This window comes from Drosophila montana, unplaced genomic scaffold (assembly GCF_035044405.1).
Source record: "Drosophila montana isolate Dmon_TW-CO22-7 unplaced genomic scaffold, ASM3504440v1 contig_3617_1, whole genome shotgun sequence".
NCBI lineage: Eukaryota > Metazoa > Arthropoda > Insecta > Diptera > Drosophilidae > Drosophila > Drosophila montana.
This window is the reverse complement of record NW_026998502.1, coordinates 18687-40062: the sequence shown is the minus strand read 5'-3', so window position 1 is coordinate 40062 and position 21376 is coordinate 18687. Positions and strand designations below refer to the sequence as shown.

At 42.7% G+C, this 21376-nt stretch overlaps 1 protein-coding gene across 1 annotated transcript in view; it reads right to left on the bottom strand.

Moving 5' to 3' along the window:
* Nucleotides 1-917: 917 nt before the first annotated feature.
* Nucleotides 918-21376, bottom strand: part of beat-IIIa (beaten path IIIa) — a 35659-nt gene continuing 15200 nt past the window's right edge. The window contains exons 3-7 of the mRNA XM_064692483.1: nt 13045-13253; nt 10238-10373; nt 1531-1793; nt 1347-1470; nt 918-1280 (exon numbers count right to left, since the gene is read on the bottom strand). Coding sequence (XP_064548553.1) covers nt 1168-1280; nt 1347-1470; nt 1531-1793; nt 10238-10373; nt 13045-13253 — 845 coding nt within the window. The 3' untranslated portion in view covers nt 918-1167. The remainder of the gene's footprint in view (nt 1281-1346; nt 1471-1530; nt 1794-10237; nt 10374-13044; nt 13254-21376) is intronic.

Sequence of the window (21376 nt, the reverse complement as noted above, 5' to 3'; positions counted from 1 at the left end):
TTTTATTATTTCATTACTCTATGGATAAATTGTAATTTATTCTCATTTACAGAAACACAAAAAGTAAAATAAATAAAAATAGGAAAGAAGCCCTCACTCGGAACAGCTTTAAAGATATTTCACAAAGGTGTTATATTTGCAGCTAATTTTGGGTTTTCTTTTTGTTAAGATGTTTTCTATTCAAGTTTCTTAACATTTTCTTTCATTTGCTATTTACAGCTAGACTTTTGGTTTTTTTTTTGGGTTTCCATTGCGCTTTTCCCCAGTTGAACAGCAGATTTTTTCAATGGGATTCTCTGAACGGGCTGGCTTTACAGTTCTTAGATCGAAACTTATTAATGTAGTTGACTATGCATTAGGTGCTTGCTTAATCTATTAGGTATAATATGTATTTAAAGATTTTGAATATGTAATTCGAAGTGAGGTGCATTTTATACAATTGAAATGTGGAAATTTGATATGCGCAAAATGCAGTTTAATCTCAACTCATAACTAACAGGAAGTTTAAATTATATTCATATAATAGGACAAAAGTCGTTTCATTTGAGAAATCATAGAAATTTACCAAGTGCATAATAACTCGTTTAGAATATTAAAAAAATATATTTTACAGAGCTTTTGCTGATTTTCCGCAATTCAACATCAACTGATGGACTAATCTTTACACTAAATGAAAATTATATTTTCATTATGATTTTTGTTTAAGTTTCTTTTAGTTTAACATTTTTTTTTCACTTTCTTTTTTGGGTTCATGCTTGCTTAAAGTTTACGCTTAATATTTACAAAATTTTAAGTTTTACTTAAATGCTTAAGTTGAGTAGTTTTTCTCATGTAAATAGTATTTAATCGATACATAAGAATTTTTAGTATTTTTTTAAATATTTTTTTTTAATTTTATTTTTTTTTTTGCTTAATTTTGAAAGATTTTGCATTTGGTTTACGGAGTTATCCGTACACATCAATTAAATGAAATTCTTGTTTTTAATATTAGCGCAATGTACTCGTTAGTGTATGTAGATTTTTCTATGAAATTTGGCATAGGATATGTTTTGCTTTTACACTTAAATTTCTCAGATATGATGTCATCTGGCGACAGATCCCAACATTGGGCAAGGTTTGCTTTTGATGATCTCCTTAAGCTGCGTTCCAAATATTCACTGAAGCCAGTTAACTGCCAGCGCCTTCGGGCGGCCAACTCCAGGATCCGACGGCGCCGAAGAGCAGCAGCAGGGCTGGCAGAAGCGAGATGAGATGCGAGGGTTGCCTCGAGGCAGCAGCACCTGTAAAGCAAACATATTGATGAGTCATTCGAATCCTTGAGTAATCGACATTCCCCAGGGTTTTACCAATCGTGCTCGATTTGGCGGCCACAGTTTCACGTGACTCTAGGGCGGGCGCCCGCTGCTGGCGATCGCTCTCCACGCTCTCCTCGTTGCTCTGCCAGTAGAGGGAACTGATCTTGGCCACGCACTGAAAGCAAAAGCAATGCCAATTAGTTGTGCATTATGGCTGCAAATCGACTGGACTTACCTTGAGTTTCATATCGCCGTTTTTGAAGTGATATCCACGCACACGAAACTCCAATCCGAGTCGAGCCATCTCCAGGCTATCGCGGCCCATCACGATTTTGTCGTACTGCTTGAGATGCTGCTTCTGTGCCGGTTCCCCGTTGATCAGCCAGCTCAGGTGACAGACGGGCTTCGACGGTGCCGACGTGCAATTGACGCGTACGGTGTCCCCGATCTGATAGCGCGGCTGCCCGCCGGATATTTTCGGCCCATGATTCGGTGTCACTGTAAAGCATTTAAAATAATTTGCTTAACTTTATTCACAACTGGTCAGGTAATGGAAATGATTGTAATATAATTGAATTAAGCGCAGAGAAAGAGTCGCACACACTCGTGCATAATTAAGGCAGGTCGTGAGTGGCCCCTTACATCGAAGAGCAATCAGCAAGGACATCAAAAAGCCTTTAACTGTAATTACATACATTCGCAAGTATGTTGTGCGCTCCCTTTGTCAATGAACTGTGGGGCGAGGTCTATGACAAGAGGGAAAAAACAACAACAACTGTTAAATAAGCTCTGTTTCATTTTTAAAGTCACTACAATTGGGAAATAAGTGTTGCCGGTAAATCGCTTAAGGATAGCGCGCAAAGAGGAATGCAAATATTTAACGCTCACGTGAGTGAAATTCCTGTATCAGCAGTGTGTCGCGCGAGAGAGTAACTGCAGAGTAATTAACGTGCCAAGGGCAGATAATGGCTTCTACTTCGAGAATGGGGCGTGGCACTGACCTGCTTTGTACTTGTCAATTAAAAAAATAATAAGGAGGTATGTGGGACATACGTAAGGAAAGCGCAATAATTAATTTGTTATACATTTTCTCGCATTATTTGACCCATTGTGAGAGCGCACACATTTGTTAGATTCTTTCGAGAGTCTCTATGGCTAGAGAAAGAGATAGAGTAAGCGACAGAGACAAAGGGAGAGAGAGTGCGCATTTATTTAATTTTAATGAGCCAGGGAAATTGAATATTTTGTTGCCCTGCACTAGGTGGCCAGTTTGTGAGCAGGATACCGAGTCCTTTAGCAGATGCCAGCTACCAAGCTTCCTTTAGCGCCTTTTGCTTTATTACTTAACATGCAGCTTCGCCTATTTGCCTTCGCGTGGCTATAATGAAAGCCATGTGGATGCTGGTCGGGGGTATCTGGTGCAGCTCGGAGCTACGGACTGGCACTGCGACTGTGGACTGGGACTAGGACTGGGGCATACTTAAGATTTATGTTGAGATTTGTGCCAGTAAAATACAAAACACGGCACACAGACCTACAGAGCGAAGCCCATTTTATACGCATACGAAATGCTTATTCAAAGTTTATTTTAGCGTGTGTGTGTGGAGGCGTGAGGGCGTGTTGGTGTGTTGTTGTTAAGGCATCTGGCTATGGCCACGGCTACGAGTATGACTATGGATATGGCTATGGCTATGGCTATGGCTGTGGCAAGGACTAACGCCCACAACCACTTGGCCACACGCTCGCTCATTGCTTAGCGCTTTTGGGCATATACAAAGAAGAAAAAAAGAAGAAAAAGAAGGAAAATCCACAAAAATGGAAAGAAAGGAATCAAGTCAAGTGTGGCGCCCCCCGGCGTCCAGTTAACGCCCACTGTGAGCCGGCCGAGACGCAGTCGAGTGTTTGTATGCATTATAAATATACCATGGCAAAACCAAAGAGACCTCCTCCTCCTCCCTCACACACGCTCGCACACACACTCACACTCCATTCTGCAATAAAAACTGGCGTAGAATTTCTTGTTTCATTTTAGCCAGGCTCACAAATTTCATAACATTTGCAGCTGCCCCTTTCATATGTGTGTGTGTGTGTGCGTATATGTGTGTTTGTGTGTGTGTGGCTGCTCTTCCATAAAATAAAATTAATTTTTAATGGTTTTAAAAAAAAATTAATTTTCCTTAGAAGCTGTCGGAGTTTTTGTTGTGGCTTCGCTCGCTCAGCCACTGGCCGCATGACAGGCACAGCAACCGAATCCGAAGCAGGCCCAGACTCAGGTTTATTTCCAGGCCCGGTTCCAGTCCAGACCCGGCTCTGTACAGGATAGTACAAATCCGTATGTCGGGCCAGCTCCGGTTGTAGGTCAAAGCGGGGCCCGAGCTCGTTGCTTATTTGTAATTTATAAAGTGAAGTTTACTTTGCTTTGGTTGCTCTTTTTTTTTATTTTAGCCAGAATTTCAATTTAGTGCAGCTGCCTCTTGTGTGGGCGGCAACTCTGTCATATGGATAATATGAAGCTTTATAAAATATGACCAGCCATATATGAAAATGGCACCGAGCACTGCAGCAGGGCCGAGCGGGAGGTCGGGTTGGCTGCATAAATGCGTACATATTAAATGGATGGCAATTGCATTTGGCTTGTAAATTGCATTTCTGTTTGACTTCAGTTCCATAAAAGTTGCATTTAACAAAAAAAAAAAAATGTGCAAATTAAATTGAAAGAAAATTGGTTTGAATGGACAACAGATATACGAACAAATCTACAATCGATATGCCAATAATAGAATAAGAAATATTATTTCTATGGTAAATGGGCAACTTGGATTTAACGAATAGACAGATTTTTGAGCAATTCCTTTTAGCAAAAAGCAATTATCTAATGTAAATATCGAAACGGCAATTCTATCATATGGCCCATATCGGAGCAGACTAAATTGCTTAATAAAATAAACTAACAATTTATGAATAGAGTAAATATTTTTAGACGTCTTCTTACTGCGGAACACAAATATGTATATTCTACATGGCATAGAATCATAATGTTTAGGCAACTCTCGCTTTGCTTATATTATTTACAATGTACACAAAAAATCATCTCATTCCTATTAAACGTGATTTATATAAATAACTACAACATATATCTGTATATACATCGATGGCATCACAAAGAGCCATATCCGACTAATAGATACCCTGTAAACCATATATGTATCAATCGGATCGAATAATGGGATTACAAAGACTTTGAAGCTAGAAGCTGCGTTTAGATAAGTAGTACGAAGGCTATAAGTATTGTATATGTGTGTGTGTGTGTGTGTGTTTGCCTGTGTGTGTGAGTGTTAGTGTATGCATGCATGTATGTGTGCATTTATGTATATACATATGTATGCATACATGTTTGTTTTCAAGCTTAATTGTCGCTTTGCTGCAAATTTAAATAAAACGAATCTCTACCAAGGGCTCTCCTCCTCGATTCTCAAAATCTTAAGTAGGCCCTGCTGAAATTCAACAACGCAGCTGGAGGCGGTGGAGCAGGAGGAGGTGGAGCGGGTAAGAAGAATTGTATGTATGTATGTATGTATGTATGTATGTATGTATGTATGTATGTATGTATGTATGTATGTATGTATGTATGTATGTATGTATGTATGTATGTGTGTATGTATGTATGTATGTATGTATGTATGTATGTATGTATGTATGTATGTATGTATGTATGTATGTATGTATGTATGTATGTATGTATGTATGTATGTATGTATGTATGTATGTATGTATGTATGTATGTATGTATGTATGTATGTATGTATGTATGTATGTATGTATGTATGTATGTATGTATGTATGTATGTATGTATGTATGTTTGTATGTATGTATGTATGTATGTATGTATGTATGTCTTTTCGTGTACCTTCATCACATAAGGAAACTACAGTGAAAATTTCCTCTTCCTACCTCTTACGGATTGGGCTGTGCGTTGATCACTAATCAGTCGGTAAGTCAGTCACTCAGTCGGTCAGTCAGAACAAACAGTTTTATATATAGAGATTTATGGGGATTTCCTTTATTTTTGTACAAGTGTTTGTATTTGTTACGCACTCTTTGCCTGGCAGTTAAGATCAAAAACCTTTTTCACACACCTCTGGGCAGCGGTCTGATAATTGTTTTCATATTATATGGCTATTTTTTAAGCCAACGCCATATTGTCGCACTTTAGTTTTATTTGTCGCATAAATCTAAGGGCGCCCCCTAGCATGCCACACACCACGCACACACCACACTCGCCACACACACACACGCATATGGGTGTGTTTGCAATTTATTCTGGTAAAAACTCCGCACGCAATGGCAACGCCAACAACAATATTTGGACCTGCGGCGACGGCTGGCACACGGAACGAGGACCAGGACCAGGACCAGTGGAAGGAGCAGGAGCAGAAGCAGCAGCAGGAAGAGGACAAAGCCCAGACCGTGTGGCAGGACCCCATAGTGTCCAGGACAAGGCAAGCTGCACTAAGTCGAGCGCTGGCTGGGGGCAAGGAGCGAACATGGAACATGGCTCAAGTATATTTCGAGCATTTTCCTATGACTAAGCAGTTTTGGGTTTCCTTTTTTCCTTTTTTGATCGCATTTTTGCTGCTCGTTTGCTACCTTTTGTGCAGCCAAAAAGAATACGAGGAATGAGGCAGAAAAAAAAAGATGGAAAACGCTACGAAAATCCTAGCGAAAAGGTGAAAAAGCGTCTAAGGCAGCAGCCGAGCTGCCTGCAGGCGACCAAATGCCACCGACAAAAACAACAGCAAAGCCAACAGATACAACAACAACAGCAACAACAACTACTACTTGGGAGCGTTTTAAGTGGCAACAAATGGGGCGGGGGGGTGGTAGAGGCCTTTCAAGCTGCGCATCTAGTCAACACAGCTGGGGGTGCCTTTTAATATGCTGTGGTATGTTCTTCCCTTATTTTATTTATTTTGTTTCTCTCTTTTTTTCGGGGAAACGGGAGGTAAGCGCACTTTGCAGCTGCTGTGGAGCAGGCGATAAGCTGGGGCCAGGGGCTTGGGGGCTGTATATTGGGAATTGGGCTGCCAGCAGCCACTTGATCTATATGCAAAGCCTGTGTGCTTGTGTGAATTATGCACATGTTTGGGCCTTGAGTCGCAAATTCAGACTTGCCATTAAGTGTTTCTCAAAAATGTTCATAAACATTTGCAGCCATGAATTATGAGCAGGCAACCAATCCATGTGGTTTCTCTCTGGCTATTTATTTCAGCTGCAATTGAAATTAAATATTGTTTTAATGTGGCCATAAATTAATTGTACAGGACTCTGGGTGCATTTGGAGCTTACTCCACTTATCAAACTATATGTAGCAAATAAAGAGAAATAAGTTTTGGGAAACTCATGAATGAGAATGAGGTTGTAAAGGGATGTCAAGGAAATAAGGGCTTAAATATTTGCTTGAGACCAAAAGAAATGGAGCCCTGTAAATCTCTCTGTTCAGATATCCAGCAGCTGTATTATTAAGCTGTCACCCGCTGTGCCTGTTGAGCGTTTGGAGTTTCCCTTTTTAAAATTTACAGTTCATTAGCAAGGCCATCTCTGAAGGGGTTAATGGCTGGAGGGGGCGCGGTGGGAGCAGCCATAAATGTCTTGTAGTTTGCTGCGTGGCCACTCAAAGCTCATAAAAATCTCATATAATAATTTTTTTTATTATTTTTTCTTAGCCTACGAAATGGTGTTGCAGGAGCACAGGGGGGGTCCATGGACATGCAGGACCTTATGCGGGCAATTGCTTTTTATATTGTAAAATCGATAAGCGATCACATTATAAGTATGTGCATGCGAGACGTGCGAGAGAGCGAGGCAAGAACCTCAGCAGGAAGCACCAAAGTGAGTTATATGTATGTTTGTCCTTTAAAGTGCACTTCACCATAAATTCACGCACACACACACGCATACTCGTGCAGAGAAAGGAACAGGACATATGCAGCGCCTCGCGCCTTGCGTGCTCATTAATTATAAAACAACGCGCTTTACTTTTATTTCAGGAGCCGTCAGGAGCACCAGATACAGATACGACAAGGACGAGGACGAGGACGAATGGAATAACAGTAGCTGTAACTGTAGCTGTAACAGTAACTGGTTACAGTAATGTTTTCTCAGCTCAAACATGCCCTCGACGACGCAGCGCAGCATATCGTGCATTAAAAATCGTTGCCATATGTAAAGCCAAAGATAACAAAACGGACGAGGGCCGCTTGGGGAGCAGCAGCTGCCAAGAGGGCTGTATATGGAGAGAAAAACAACAACAACTGTCGCGATTTCCACTGTTGCCAGCTCTTAAGTCGTTTCCGAAGCACAGCACAGCAGCCGTCCAACCCGGCGTATGAGTAATGGCTGCCGCAGCAGAGAGCCAGGCCAAGCCAAAAGAGAGAGAGAGAGAAAGAGAGAGCGCAGCTCGACACATTTTGACCGCAGCAGCGGCAGCCTTCGCTTAATGTAAATTTCAATTGGTAAGAAGCAGCAGGTAAGCAAGGGGAATCCCCTCTAGACTTGGTTTACTAGAGGGGCGCATAAATGTCAAAGAGGTGCCAGCACATTGCGATATAAAATTCCAATTAGATACGGACTGCATTCCCGGGTAGATCTAGCGAAACCCCAGAAAGGATATTATTATTTAAATATTTTACATTTTTTTTGACCAAGGAGCAGGCAAAAGTAAGGCTTTATATAGGACAGTGGGGCAAAGGCAATAGAAAAAAATATTTGAGCAAAAATTTGATTTCGAACTATTTGTAGAAGCGCGAGGAAATTAGGTAAATTAAAAGCAAATAGTTTATTTGATTTTCTTTTTTTGAGCGTGATTTCCAGTTGTTGTTCCACTGAGCTATTATTTGTGACAGTGGGGCAAAGGCAATCAAGAAAAAAATTTTTGAGCAAAAATTTTATTATGAATTTGATGATGAATTTGGTAAATTAAAAACAAACAGTTTATTTGATTATCCTTTTTTGAGCGTGATTTCCAGCTGTCGTTCCACTGTGCTGTTGTTTGTGTCCACTGTGGCATCGGGCCCAGGGAAAGCACGAAGTAAACGCACTAAAGCATATTTTATGGCTCACTTGCAGCAGCAGCAGCATCGGCCATAACCAAGATGATGTCCTGGCCGATGAAGGGGAGTGGGAAATTGGGAAGGACGAGGAGCTGAATGATGAGGATGCGGCTGCTGCTGGCGCAGTTGTTGATGATGAGTCGCCAGCTTTGCCCCTTTTCGGTTCGATTTGCCATGCCCGCCCACAGCTCTTTGGGGACACTGGGGACTGGGGACTGGAGACTGTGGACTGGCAGCCTTTTTCTGTTTTTTTCTTTTTTTTTTGTTCATCGAGTCGAATGTCGCCCAATTGGCAGCGCCGAGGACATTGTTTAATATGCAAAACCATTTCCGCAACATTCCGAAGCGTCTGAGCCGTTGTTCTTAGGGGTTGTTAGAGAGCACGAGGGATTGCCAAAGGCTGCCAAATCAGCATGAAATGTGCTCAAAGTGGGCGTCAAGTGGGCAGCCAGCTAAAGATAATGATCAAAATGCCAATGATGATAATGATGATGGTGACGGTGATGGTGATGGTGATGAGCTGGTGCTTCCCCGAGGCATTCGCTGCTTACCGCTGCGACTGCGGTTGTGCGGCTGCTGCACATATTGATAACTGTTTGATTTTTTATGAGTTTATAAATTTGTGATTAGCTGCAGGCTATCGGCTGTGGCCTGGCGGCTGCTGTGGTTTCTGATTGAGTTGTGGCTGCGTGGCGTAAATTCCAATAAAATTCGAAGCCAAAGCACTTTGCATATGCATGTAAATATAATGCCAAGTTTTCCGAGTTTTCCGAGGGCTCTTGTGGCGACGCTGAAGACAAAAGGCAACGGTGGTACTCGCTCCCAGCCGGCAGATGGCGCTTTGTCTTAACCCATTTTTTTACTCAACTAAATCGCAACGACATGAAAACATAATTTTACTTCAAATTGCAATGACAGTTGCAGCAGCCACGCCCACACACTTGCAATTCCATGGCAGCGCATTTATCTACACACACACGCACACAAAGGCACACACACACACACTCGAACACACACTCGCACAGACCCTTCGAAGTGGGGAGTCGCATTCACATGCGAGTGCGCCTGAATGTATGCAGCTCTCCGTTGGCTTTTGTTATTCCGACTGCGACTGCGACGAGGACGACTGCAAATTCCATTTCAATTGTTTGCTTAGATTATGCAGTTGTATTAAGTAAAAAAGCGAACAGAATGGAACCAGGGCTGCAACAGCAAAAACAGAAAAGTGAAAAGGCTTTAAAAAGCAGAGGGAGGCTGCGGCTGCGGCTGCGACTGAGGCCAAGGCAGCTCAGGGCGTTCTTACAAGGATTCTCGCAGCAGCAGCCGCAGCTGAGAATGAATTTCATTATGCTCGGAGGCGACAAGTTGCAAGGTCTCAGCTGTGGTGAAAGTCCTGTGGCTGCCTCCTGATAAGAGTGCGGTTTAAGGCAAAAACAATTAAGATATTGCTTTGACCAGATTCTCACCTGTTTCTGCAATTTAAGCCCAAGCAAATGCCTTCAACAATTTTCTCACTTCCAACTGTTGCAATCACAAATTCTATATAAAATCTGTTGCTGCTGCTCCTTTCGACTTTTGTCAGCTTTTTGTCGCCTTTCGTCTTTTTTTTATTTTGTTGCACATCTTTTGCCTCGCCCTCAAATGGAAGCCCACTTAAAACTGTCATTCATTCACAACATTGTGGACTGTCGGAGATGTTCCATTAGCATTTTAATTAAATTTTTGTTGTTTTTCACACATTCATCCAACTGTTCTGCAGCCCTCCTGGAGGGGCTTATTGCACTTTTACTGAGCACTTTTTTATTAATATGAGTCTGGACTCTCAAACTTACCCACAACGGTCATTGTCTCCGACTCGGAGACGGTGTTGAAGGCGGGCGCCTCGCCGGACACCTCGCAGCGGTACAGGCCGGAAGTTTGGAGCGTAACGCGTCGCAGCATTACCTGCGTGTCCGAGGAGTTCCTCAGCTGTTGTAGGGAGAGAGAGAGATGGCGAAAAATGTTTGTTAAATATTTTGCAAGTCGAAATTCAAATAAATTACTGTGCCGTGACTCGACAGTAGGTTGCCCCCACTTGCCACGCCCCAAGACCCAAAATGAAGGCAATTAGATTTACAGATTTTCTCAATTTCAGATTTTGCTTTTTGTGGTTGGGTTTCTCCTTTTTTGACTCAAAAATTAAGATTGATGATGATTTGTAGGGCAAACGGAAGAAGCAGAAGAACTAGAAGCCGTCGCTCAGTGTATATATTATTAGTTTAAGGTTTACCAGCTTTCAGACAGGCACTGGGCGTTGCCAAAATGTAATTTGGTCAAGAGCCCCAAAGAGAGCTCCAGAACAAAAAGCACAAGTCATAAGCCAGAGCCAAGGCAAGCAATGAAATATCTGGAAACAATCGTAACATTCCGCACACACCAAGTGCATGAATACGTACGCAACTGTGTAACCAGTGCAGAACGCATGAGAATGGAAGTGGGAAAGCATTTGTGGGAGATGTGAAGGAGCTGGAGATGGAGATGGAGCAGTGGCTGTTGTAAAAGTCGCTCAACATCTTTGCCAGAAACAATTGCAGTCAAGTTCTTTAAGTTGCAGTTTTATTATCACACACACACAGATACACACTTACAGATACACACACACACACACACACAGATACACACACACGGACACGCAGCTGAAAGTGCTTGCTAAAGTTTTCATTTCTTTCCATTTTCCTTGACGGCGCTACCCGAAAAACTTGTCGAGCAAATTTTTATGAAAATTCCTTACTCTCCCCCCTATCCCACTTATCCATCGTTACAGCAAGCTCTTCTCCGCGCTTCTCACTGCTGCAAACAATCACAAAAGTCACGTTCAACATTATTTTTGGTTTGTTGCTTGTTGCCCGCAGCCCCCCCGCACCCCGGCTTACTTCCATTACCCCGTTACAATGACTACGAACTGGCTTTGTTTGTTTCTTTCTAGTGCTTAAGCCGATTCCTTCCTGCACACACTGGGCGGGGGAGTGGGCAGGGGGACTCTTGGCTTGCCAATTTCTATGAACGCTCAAGTTGTCAGCGCCCGCTGCACAAACAGTCGAGCAGGAAACGGTAGAGACGGGAAGACGGGAAGGCCTCTCCAGCCCAAAAGCCCGGCCACAATTCAAATTGTAGTCGTCTTTTAGTGTTAGAGACGGACATGCGGAGGGTGGTGGGGGGGGGGGGGCGCTTTTGGCGCATTTATTGCATGTCCCTTGGTACGTGCGGGCGCCATTTTGTTTATGATGGCTGCAACAAAATGCAATTCACACAATTTATTGTGATTCCCAACCCGTTCTGGCAGTTAACAGCTGTCAGCTAAGCGAAACGCTCAATAGCTAGAAATGTCTACGAAACATTTATGCGCTAATGTGAAGTACCTGTTGGAAGGCGAATTAAATGAGGTGTAGCGCGCAGCTAAATGAAAAGTATCAAGACTCGTTCTTAGTTTAAGCATTCAGTTGAATCTGACGGCAAATAATCAAGTATTATTTAGAGACTTTCATTAAAGGATATATCATATTGGTATTAAAGTCTTGCAATGATTAACTGCGCAACTTTCTCTCTCTCTCTCTCTCTGTCCCTTGGAGAGTCGAAGGCTGTGCATATATGCCTGCATGCATTTTAAACAGCCACAAAGTGCCAGCAATTATCCTTAACAGCAGACCACAATCTATGTCACCTCGGGGCGCCCCACCTTGCGGCTGTAACTTGCCTTTGTTCCGATCACGCATACGACCATAAATATCTGCTACATTTTTGCTTGGCCAGCACACACACACACACGTACATGGGCACAACTCTTTCATGTCTAAATGTAGACATTCACGCCTACACTTTACGCACAGTCAGCCGGAGGAGGAGGGGGTCCGTCGCAAGGACGAGCTGTCGACGGGCACGCACAAGCTATAAAAGTCGCGCTTGCGTTGCTCATACGCCACGTTAGCCGTACGTCAATTGCCTCGGCTTTGCTTTATTTGCCACTCGCTTTTGCCTTCGCAATTTTTGTGCTGATGCAGACGTGGACTTGGACGTGGACGCGGCTGTCAACAAAATGCCACACAAAGTAGACGCACTTAAGTGCTTTAGCAAATTATTATTATTATTATTAGAGTTCGGCTAAGCTCAAAGTGGGTTCGAGTTGAGGATTGGCAGCTTTAAGTGATTTTGGCTGTGCAACCTTTTCAATCGCAATTGAAATTGACTGACGTGTACAATGTACAGAGTCCAAGGGCCAGACCGCAACGTGACCCAACTTAAGCAGCGAGAAAGAGTCAGAGAGAGAGAGAGAGAGAAACATTTTTATGGCTAACAAAAAATTACATCAACATTAAATTAAAGTTAAATGGCAAAACTACGTGGCAGCAATTCCATTTTGCGACGACGTAATCAGCACATGAAAATAAAAACAACAACAACAAGCGGCAACTGCAGTGCAACAAGATGTTGAACGTGGCGCGTTCGCTCTTGTGGCAATTACATGCTTTTGAAAATAATCATTATGGTAAGGCCGTAACACTAAATTTCCAGCAGCAACCACGCCCCTTTTAACTGCCCGGTAAATTGCAATAAAATTTTAAATTAAATTTTCGGCTGCACCTGTTGCTGATTGGATACTCACATCGATGTTGACGCCGGGCAGCGGGAAGGCCTGGCCAGGTGGCTTGTCGCGCGGCACATAGCGGTAGATCTCGTGCCCGTCCTTGTACCATTTAACCGAGTAGAGGGACTCGCCGTCCAGGGAATAGCGACAGCCGAGCAGGGCGCTCTTCAGCCGCATTATGTGATTGGGTATCTTCACCTCGGTCATTGTCAGCGAGCTGGTTATATCTGCAATTAGTGGAGAGAGAGCGAGACAAAAACGGAAACGTGAGCATTACGACCAACAGCAATTTTTTAATGCAAGCCATTTAGTTTTAGCTGCAAACTCTCAATTGTTTTATATTTTTTTTTCTCAGTTGCCAGCTGCATTGTCTGGCCATAAACCCATCTCTCGGTCGCCCTTCTCTATTTATCTGGGCCCCAACCCAGCGCAGGGTTGTTCACTAAGGTAACTAAGTTCACTTTTATGGTGTATTTTTTTTTGTTTTTTTTTTTTTTGTGGCAAGCGTAAACTTTTACTGCCAGCCATGTTAGCTGCATGCATTAGCTTTCCCAGAACGTGGCACACATTTGTTTTTTTTTTAGCCCAGTTGTACAGAGGGGGAGGGGGGGTGCAGCCAGGCTGGGGTCCATAGTTATTTGCACATTTCAAATGCTATAATCATGAGGATTTATTAAAAAGCTTACGAGCGTGTAAGCGAGCCACTCGAATGTGTTCGTACGTATATGAGCCAAGTTATGGCTGCGAATAAGGTTTAACTATGCATGCAATTTTCAAGAAAATCGCATAAATTTAAGAATCAAAATTCTTCTAAAATTCTATGCATTTTAATAGCTCATTTACCAAAAAAAATTTACCTTTGGATGAATGGCAATCTCTCTTATAGAGAGCATTTTCTTGTGATTTCGAAAGATATTCAGAATTTTGTGGGACAGTATTTTGTGATCTTTAAAGGTGCACAGTCCTGAAAACAGAATCGATTTCTGACTGCATGCATATAAATACCGTTTCCAGTTATGGACTAGCTACAAAAAAAGGAGAAAAAAAAATACTGCCAGCCGTTTGCCATATTTTGCATGTAAAATAGAAAGTGCAGTCGGGCGGTATGGACAAAAAAAAAAGAGAGAAAAAAATAGCCTGCCGCCTGTCACATGAATTATGCCTGGACGACTCCTGTAGCACCTGCAGCTCCTGCCTGTCCAGCTCCTCCTCGAAGCTCAAATATTACAAATCGTCTGACCGCACAAAAAAATGGCCCAGGCGACGAGAGGCCCCGTTGACTGGACGTCACTGCAGTCTACAATTCACACGGCATGGCCAACAGACTAGCCAGATCTACGCCCCGCCTCCGCCTTCCCGCCCCGTTAAATAGCCAGACCAATTCGAAAAAAAATGGTATAATAAAACCAACGGCAAAGCGTTTAAATCACACAAAAATTCTCATATTTGCTTTTACGACATTTTGGCGCGTTGAAGTTTCACGTTTTATGATTGCACGGCAATTGCAGCAGCAGTTGACCACAAAACAGAAGCCAAGAGTCAGCACCAATTGCTTGCCAGTTGCCAGTTGGTAGTTGCCTTTTGGTAGTTGGCAGTTGCCGTTTGCCAGTTGGCAGTTGGCATTGCCATGACATGGACACACCTACTTATTTAATATACCGCGCGATACTTTTCATTTTGCAATCCTCCGTGTGCATGTGTGTGCGTGTGTGTCAAAGGTGAAAAAGCGAATGAGCGAAAGTTGAAAAGGCGCACAAAAAACAAACACACACATACATTTGTTACGTGTCTGTGTGTGTGTGTAACGTATACGCCGCGTGCGGCAAAGCGCCACCCGTTGAATTTATCACATTCACATGCAAATTGCGCCAAACGACCTTATTATGCAAATTGCCAACTGCAAATGGAGAACGAAATTGATTTTCCTGCATTTCTACAACAACAACAAGCAGCAGGAGCAAAAACAGGAGCAACATGCGAAGGAGTTGCGACATGTGCCTTCATATATGCCGATGCCAATGACGATGGCCCCAGGCTGCCTGCCTGCCTCCATTTCATTCCCGTTCCCTTTTCCTTCACGCTGCGTGCTCTGTAGCCAGGGCTCGCTGTAGTCTGCAACAGTTTTGCAACATGCGGCAACCGCAGAGCGGCAGCTCCGGCGACGACTACACCTTGCTCCTGTGGGTGCCAGCGACGGCGACAAATGGCGAATATATTGAGCTGTCACACGCCCAGCCCCAGCCCCAGACCCTCACACACACACACACGCTCACGTTTAATATTGAACAATGCGCACACAAGCTCAACTCATCAGATACCCAAACACACATACACACACACACACACATGCAGGTACTGCGAATGGGAATCTGAATCGGAATCGGAATCGCAGTCGCGACTTCTATAAAAAAGCAAAGTTGCCAGGCAGACAATTGCCACAAAAAAGGTGGCAACCACAAAATGAGTTAGTTGTTTGCCAGTCAGCAGCCATTTTGCTGCCTTGCCATGTGTTTGTGTGTGTGTGTGTGTGTCTCCCTGTGTGTGTGTGCTTTTGGCCAACAATTTATGGCTGGCATCATAAAAAATAACAGCAAAATATATAAGAAAGGATAAACAGAACAGAAAGTCGTGCATTATAAATTCATTTCCGTTTATATTATGCGAGCTGCTCGTTTGGTTTGATTTCATGATTCGCTTTTGTTGTAGGCGACATAGCAAAAACGGGCTTAAGATGGGCAATAAAATGTGCTAATAAGTTGGGGAATTGTGTCAAGGAACGAACTATTTTCTATTGGAATTCATTTCATGTTTGGGATATTTATTGGTATTTAAATAATTCCCCTTGTTGATAGATCGCCGATTTAAAAAAAAATGGAATACATATTCCAGTTAATAAAGATACAAATAATAATAAAATAGGTGAAATATAAAATCTTAAATAATTTTATAAGGATAAGGATAAGGAATTCCCATTAAACCAACTTTATAACTTTTCGTTCTAATAATGTTACAAAAAGCCACACTTACTAATACACAAATAATTAATAATAAGCTCCCAATTCAAGACATAATCAAATCTATATGAAACATTCATTTAGATACATTTCTCTCCATAAATTACGGTCGGGCTATTGGCTGTGCATATATTGTGCTATTAGGCTATTTAATTTTTTAAGCACATTTGAATATGCAAAGCTCTTGCTAAGCAGGAGCAGTAAAATTAAAGACATGCTATTTTAATTTGAAGTTCCATTTATCCGGCATCCTGTTAACAACTGTTTAGTTCAAAGCAACTTGTGTTTTCTTTGGCAAGTTTCTTTTCAACTGAAGGGCTAACTGGCCACATCTGCACCACGCCCACCGCCCACCGTTCAACTAAATGCGCCTTAATTGCAGTTACTGACATTTGACTTTATAAATTGGCTGGGCTGTGTTTTCCTTCTTCAGTTGCGTATTTGCTCGCTCCGCTTTCGAGTGCAATGCCGGCTGCGTAAATGGCGTGTGTCCTTCTGCTGTTATCCTGCCCACCACACCTCCTGCGCCGCCTCGAGTATGGCTCAGCAAAATGCTTGAAGTCAACAACAACAACAACAACAGCTGACTGCACATTAAAAATTAAAAAAGCCAACTCCCGGCGCAAGCATGACGACCAAAGGAGGAGCCACTGGCAAAGCCATAGCCAAAGCTAACGAAAAAGTTGAACCGTCAACAAGAAGAAGGGAAACACGAAGAAGCAGCAAAGTAATTTCATGCATCGTTTAATTTTCATTCGGGCTTAATTTGTGCAACGCCCCCCATCTGCTGCTATACTTGACAACCCAACGATCACAGGCCACCAGACACCAGCTCTCATATCATATGATGGCAGCAGTTGCCATTGTTATTCTTCTTCTTCTTCTTCTTGTTATTGTTGTTATTGTTGTTGTTAAAATGTTGTAATACCCCATTTAGACCTAATACCCGACAGCCACTTCCAGCAGCAACTCACAATTGAAACGGCAAATAAAATAAATGCCAACAGACGCCAACAAAACAAAAGTCAAAAACAACCCACACACACACCCCACACACACACACCAAAAATTGACGCCTCGAATTTTGAGACAAATTAAATTAAATGAAGCGCAGCCAAAAAATGCTCATCCTCCGTCTGGTGTCGTGCAACCCTTTTACGGCGTTTCCACTTCCCAGCGTTAAGTTATTATAAACTGTCATCAAGCACGTCTTCTGGAATATTTCTAATGAATATGTTTTTCCTCAACTTTTATGTTAATATATTTAAATTTCTTATCGATTTCTCGACCAATAATACTGGCTTAAGACCCAGTTTCCACCTATAGAGGTGGATTTTTTGTAACCAGTGGAACCATGTCTCAAATGAAAATTTATATGAGTGGAAGTTGAATACAATTCCCCAATTTTCCACAGCCTCAACTTTCTCCTTAGGCAATAAATACGTCAGTTAATCCGATAAAACAATTTAAAACATCAGCTATATTTAGTTTCATTCAGTTAGTTGTACTTTTCTCGCAGTGGAAACACTCACACGTCTTTTGCTGCTTTCCTCTAAATTCTTTTGGAAATTTAATGAAGTCAATTTAAAGGATGTAGGGGGGGGGGTCCCCCCCTGCCGTCTTAGTGCTTCTTGACACCCTTTCGCCTTGTAATTGAAATTTTTATAGTTGTCGCGCTTCGTCTGGCTTGGGGCGAAACTTTTATCAGCGCCTGGCGCACTCTTAAAAACAATTTTTAGTGTCAACTCCCCTCCCCCTCTTACCCTCCGGGCAGCATTGCTCCGGCAACAAATTAATCCCTTTATTTGCATAATTGAAAAACATCAGCGGAAGCTGCAAGCCAAATATCAAAATGGCAACTCTGGCAGTCAAGCAAAATGGACTCCGGCTATCCCCGCCCCCCTTCGAGGGGTGGGGGTGAGGGCGAGGCATTTGTCAAGCGAGCCAACTGTCGCCACATTTTAATGTGACGCCGCCTCCGGGGAGCTATTTAACATTTTTCCAACACTTTGATAATCGCACTTTGCGGCCAGATTAATTATTTACGAGCCTGCGCTACCTGCGCGACGTCGTTTAACCCGCAGACCAACAAGCACTCACACACACACACACACACAGAGGGAGAGAGCGAGTCGCACACAAACAAAAGGCCAGGAGTTGTTGTTAAATCTTGGGTAATGCCCAAAGCCGAGCCGGGCCACGGCGCTCAAGTATATTTGTCGCCGGTCTTAAGAGATTGCGGCGCACAATTTCCGCGCCTCCTCCTTCCCTCCCTCCCCTCCTCACAACCGCCAAGCCAGCCAGCCGAGGACCTCATTCCGACCTCAAGCCAATTCCACTCCAATTCCGACATGGCAGCGACGACATCAAAGCGCGCACAGAGTCAGAAGCCAAAAGGCAAAGTAACAAATGCCGTTGCGACACGGCTCGCTGGCTGTCAGGCCTCAGGGGGGGGGGGGGGGGGTAGGCGGGGGGACCAGTGGCAGGTGGCAAAGGGCCTGCCGTAGGACAGAGGCCCCAGAGTTAACTTGGCTACCTTGTCGCTTAAATGGGCGACAGTTATCAAACGTAATATTTCAATTGTGGCCCTTCAAGTAGCGCTAAATTGAAAAGAAACAAACGCCACGGCGAGGCGACGCGTTACCTTATCTCAGGCTTAAAGCTGCGCACCATCTTTTTACCTGTGGTGGGCAAAAGTGCAGTTGGTCGCTTTTGAGCCACATAAGCTAGTTTCGGATTACCGGTTAAATAGTGCTCGACTTATGCATGCTCTATAATTATATTGGTATTTAATCAATAAATATAATAAGATGGGAAATAAGACAATACATATAAATGAAGATGTTGCGGATAAATGGATTGTTAAATACTATAAACAATGCACATACTCTTAGCTTTTTCATGGGTTACAGGGTATACAACAGAATTGATAAGGCTACGATCATATTTATGGAGTATGAGCCTCACAAAAGTTAATAAACAAATGTAATTAAAAGAACTATCAGGAAAATAGAGGAACAAAGTGAGGATTATATTGAATATAGCCAGGAATAAACACTTGGTAGCCGTTTAATGGAGTACAGGGTATACAAAAATACTATAAGCAATGTACATACTCTTAGCTATTTCACGAATTACAGGGTATACAACAGAATTGATAAAGCTGCGCTCATATTTATGGAGTAGGAGCCACTCAAAAGTACATTAATTAATTTAATTAAAAGAAATAACAGGTAATTATATAGACAAAGTTAGGATATTTATAGGATATTTATATAATCTATTTCATTTTATTTTTCTTTACAGGGTATACAAAAATCAGCCAACCCCTCCGCGAAGCATTTACTACCCGCAGCACTCCCACATGCAGTGCATTTATAAGGCAAAGCTCAGTTTAGCAGCTAAATTAATACGCTTAATGCAATTTGTGGCACAAAAAGTTGGTTCAAAATGAAAGGAAAGTTACGTCCGGAACACCTTTGCGGCGCTTTTCACTTGGCTTGGGCCTTTGTCTCAGTCTTTGCCTTTGGCTTTGCCTTTGCGGCTAACGATCTCAGCCAGGAGTGCGCGGATTATGCACGTTTCGCTCTGAAGAAGGGCTTAGATGGACTAAAACATGTTCTCATTTGACAATGAATAGTCAAGCGGAAAGCAGCTTAATATACATGAGAATGAGGTGCTAAAAATGTGAAAGTTCATAGTCGGAAAAAGCATGAGAACTACAAAGATTAAATAGAGTAAAGGGGATAAATCATGTAGAAAGTGTAAAGAGGAAGAAATAACAAGAAATGAATTAAAGCTTTACATGAGTTGTGATCCAGGAAATTGAAAAGCGCGGATCGAAAACCCGACTAATATGAGGATATTCTGATGTCCTAGCTAAAATCCATGGAAATGAATGCAAGCTAAATAGAAGCCTGGTAAGTTTTTACCTATATGATATGATAATATGCAATATATAATCTAGTATTAGATGAAAATAATTCTCTACGCTTCAATTAATTATTTTGCTACAACTCCCTTTAGTTGCAAATGCCACAACTATTCTAAAAGCATATACAAATGGCAGCTCCTAGCATTTCGGCATGTTCCCAATTTAAAAGCATTTTTAATGCCCATGGCCAACTTTGCTAACTGGGTAAAAAGAAAAAAGAAAAACTATTTAAAAATAAATACATGCATGTGCATGTATGTTCTTTTTGTGCATGTGTGTGTGTGTGTGAGTGTGTGCTGTACACCTGCTGTGCCTAAATATACCAGTTAAAATAAAAGGCCAAAGTGAAGCGGCCGACTTCCTTCTTTTTTGGCTGTTGCTGCTGCTGCTGCTGCTAACGAAAAGTGCTACCGGCATAATTTGCAGCACTTCCTTCTATTCAAGTTTCTGACCGCCTCCGGGAAGGAATGGGTCAACTAACACACCGGGCACACCTTCCCAGGCAGAGTGTGAACTGGCAACTGGCAACTGGCACATTACCATGCTCAGGCAGAGATCCAGGCTGGGGCCAGGCGTATTCATGCCCATGTCCGAAAATTCGTTCGCATACGTATTATACTTGTACATTTCTTTGGCACGGCGTGCTTTATAAATAATTCAGTGGACCGAGTCTGGCCTGGGGGCGCTTTAATGAGGCCAAAATGAATGAAGATTGGCAGCCCGGCCATCCGAAGTTTAAACAATTTATGTAACTTTCATAAGTTGAGCAATTTGAAATTTATGAAAATTTAACAGACACTCAAACAGACAGACGGACAGACGGACGGACGGACAGACGGACGGACGGACAGACGGACGGACGGACGGGAAGAGTGAGAGAAAGCCAAGAAGACGATGAAGATGGACCTGAAAATCAGACCAAGTCCCAAGGCTTTCGCTTTCGCATGTGGCAAGAGTTGAAGTTGAAGTCGTTTCCTGCGCATCAAAAGGTAAATACACAGCATGCCAAGGGGCGGAAGGGGGCGTGCCCCGAAATGCTTGGCAAAAAATCAATTTCATATAAAAATTCAAGCAAATTTTATGCGAACCTTTTGCTCGAGCAAAACTTATTGCCAATATGTCTGGACCTCTGTGTGTGTGTAGGTGTGTGTGTGTGTGGTACAAAATATATGCAAAATAAATGTGTATGTAACAGTTAGTTGTGTGTGTGTTTGTGTGTGTGTGTGTGCGAACTTAATGATTATGCAAATTGGCATATAAATCGATTGGCAACCGCTAGCAATGCCACAAATTGATGTTAGTTCTACACCGGCGACAGTTTCGACCAGGAGCTGGGTGGGGGGAGTGGGCGGGGGGAGTGGCAGCTGGACCCGGGCAGCGGGCGAGCAGCTGGCAAGTAAAG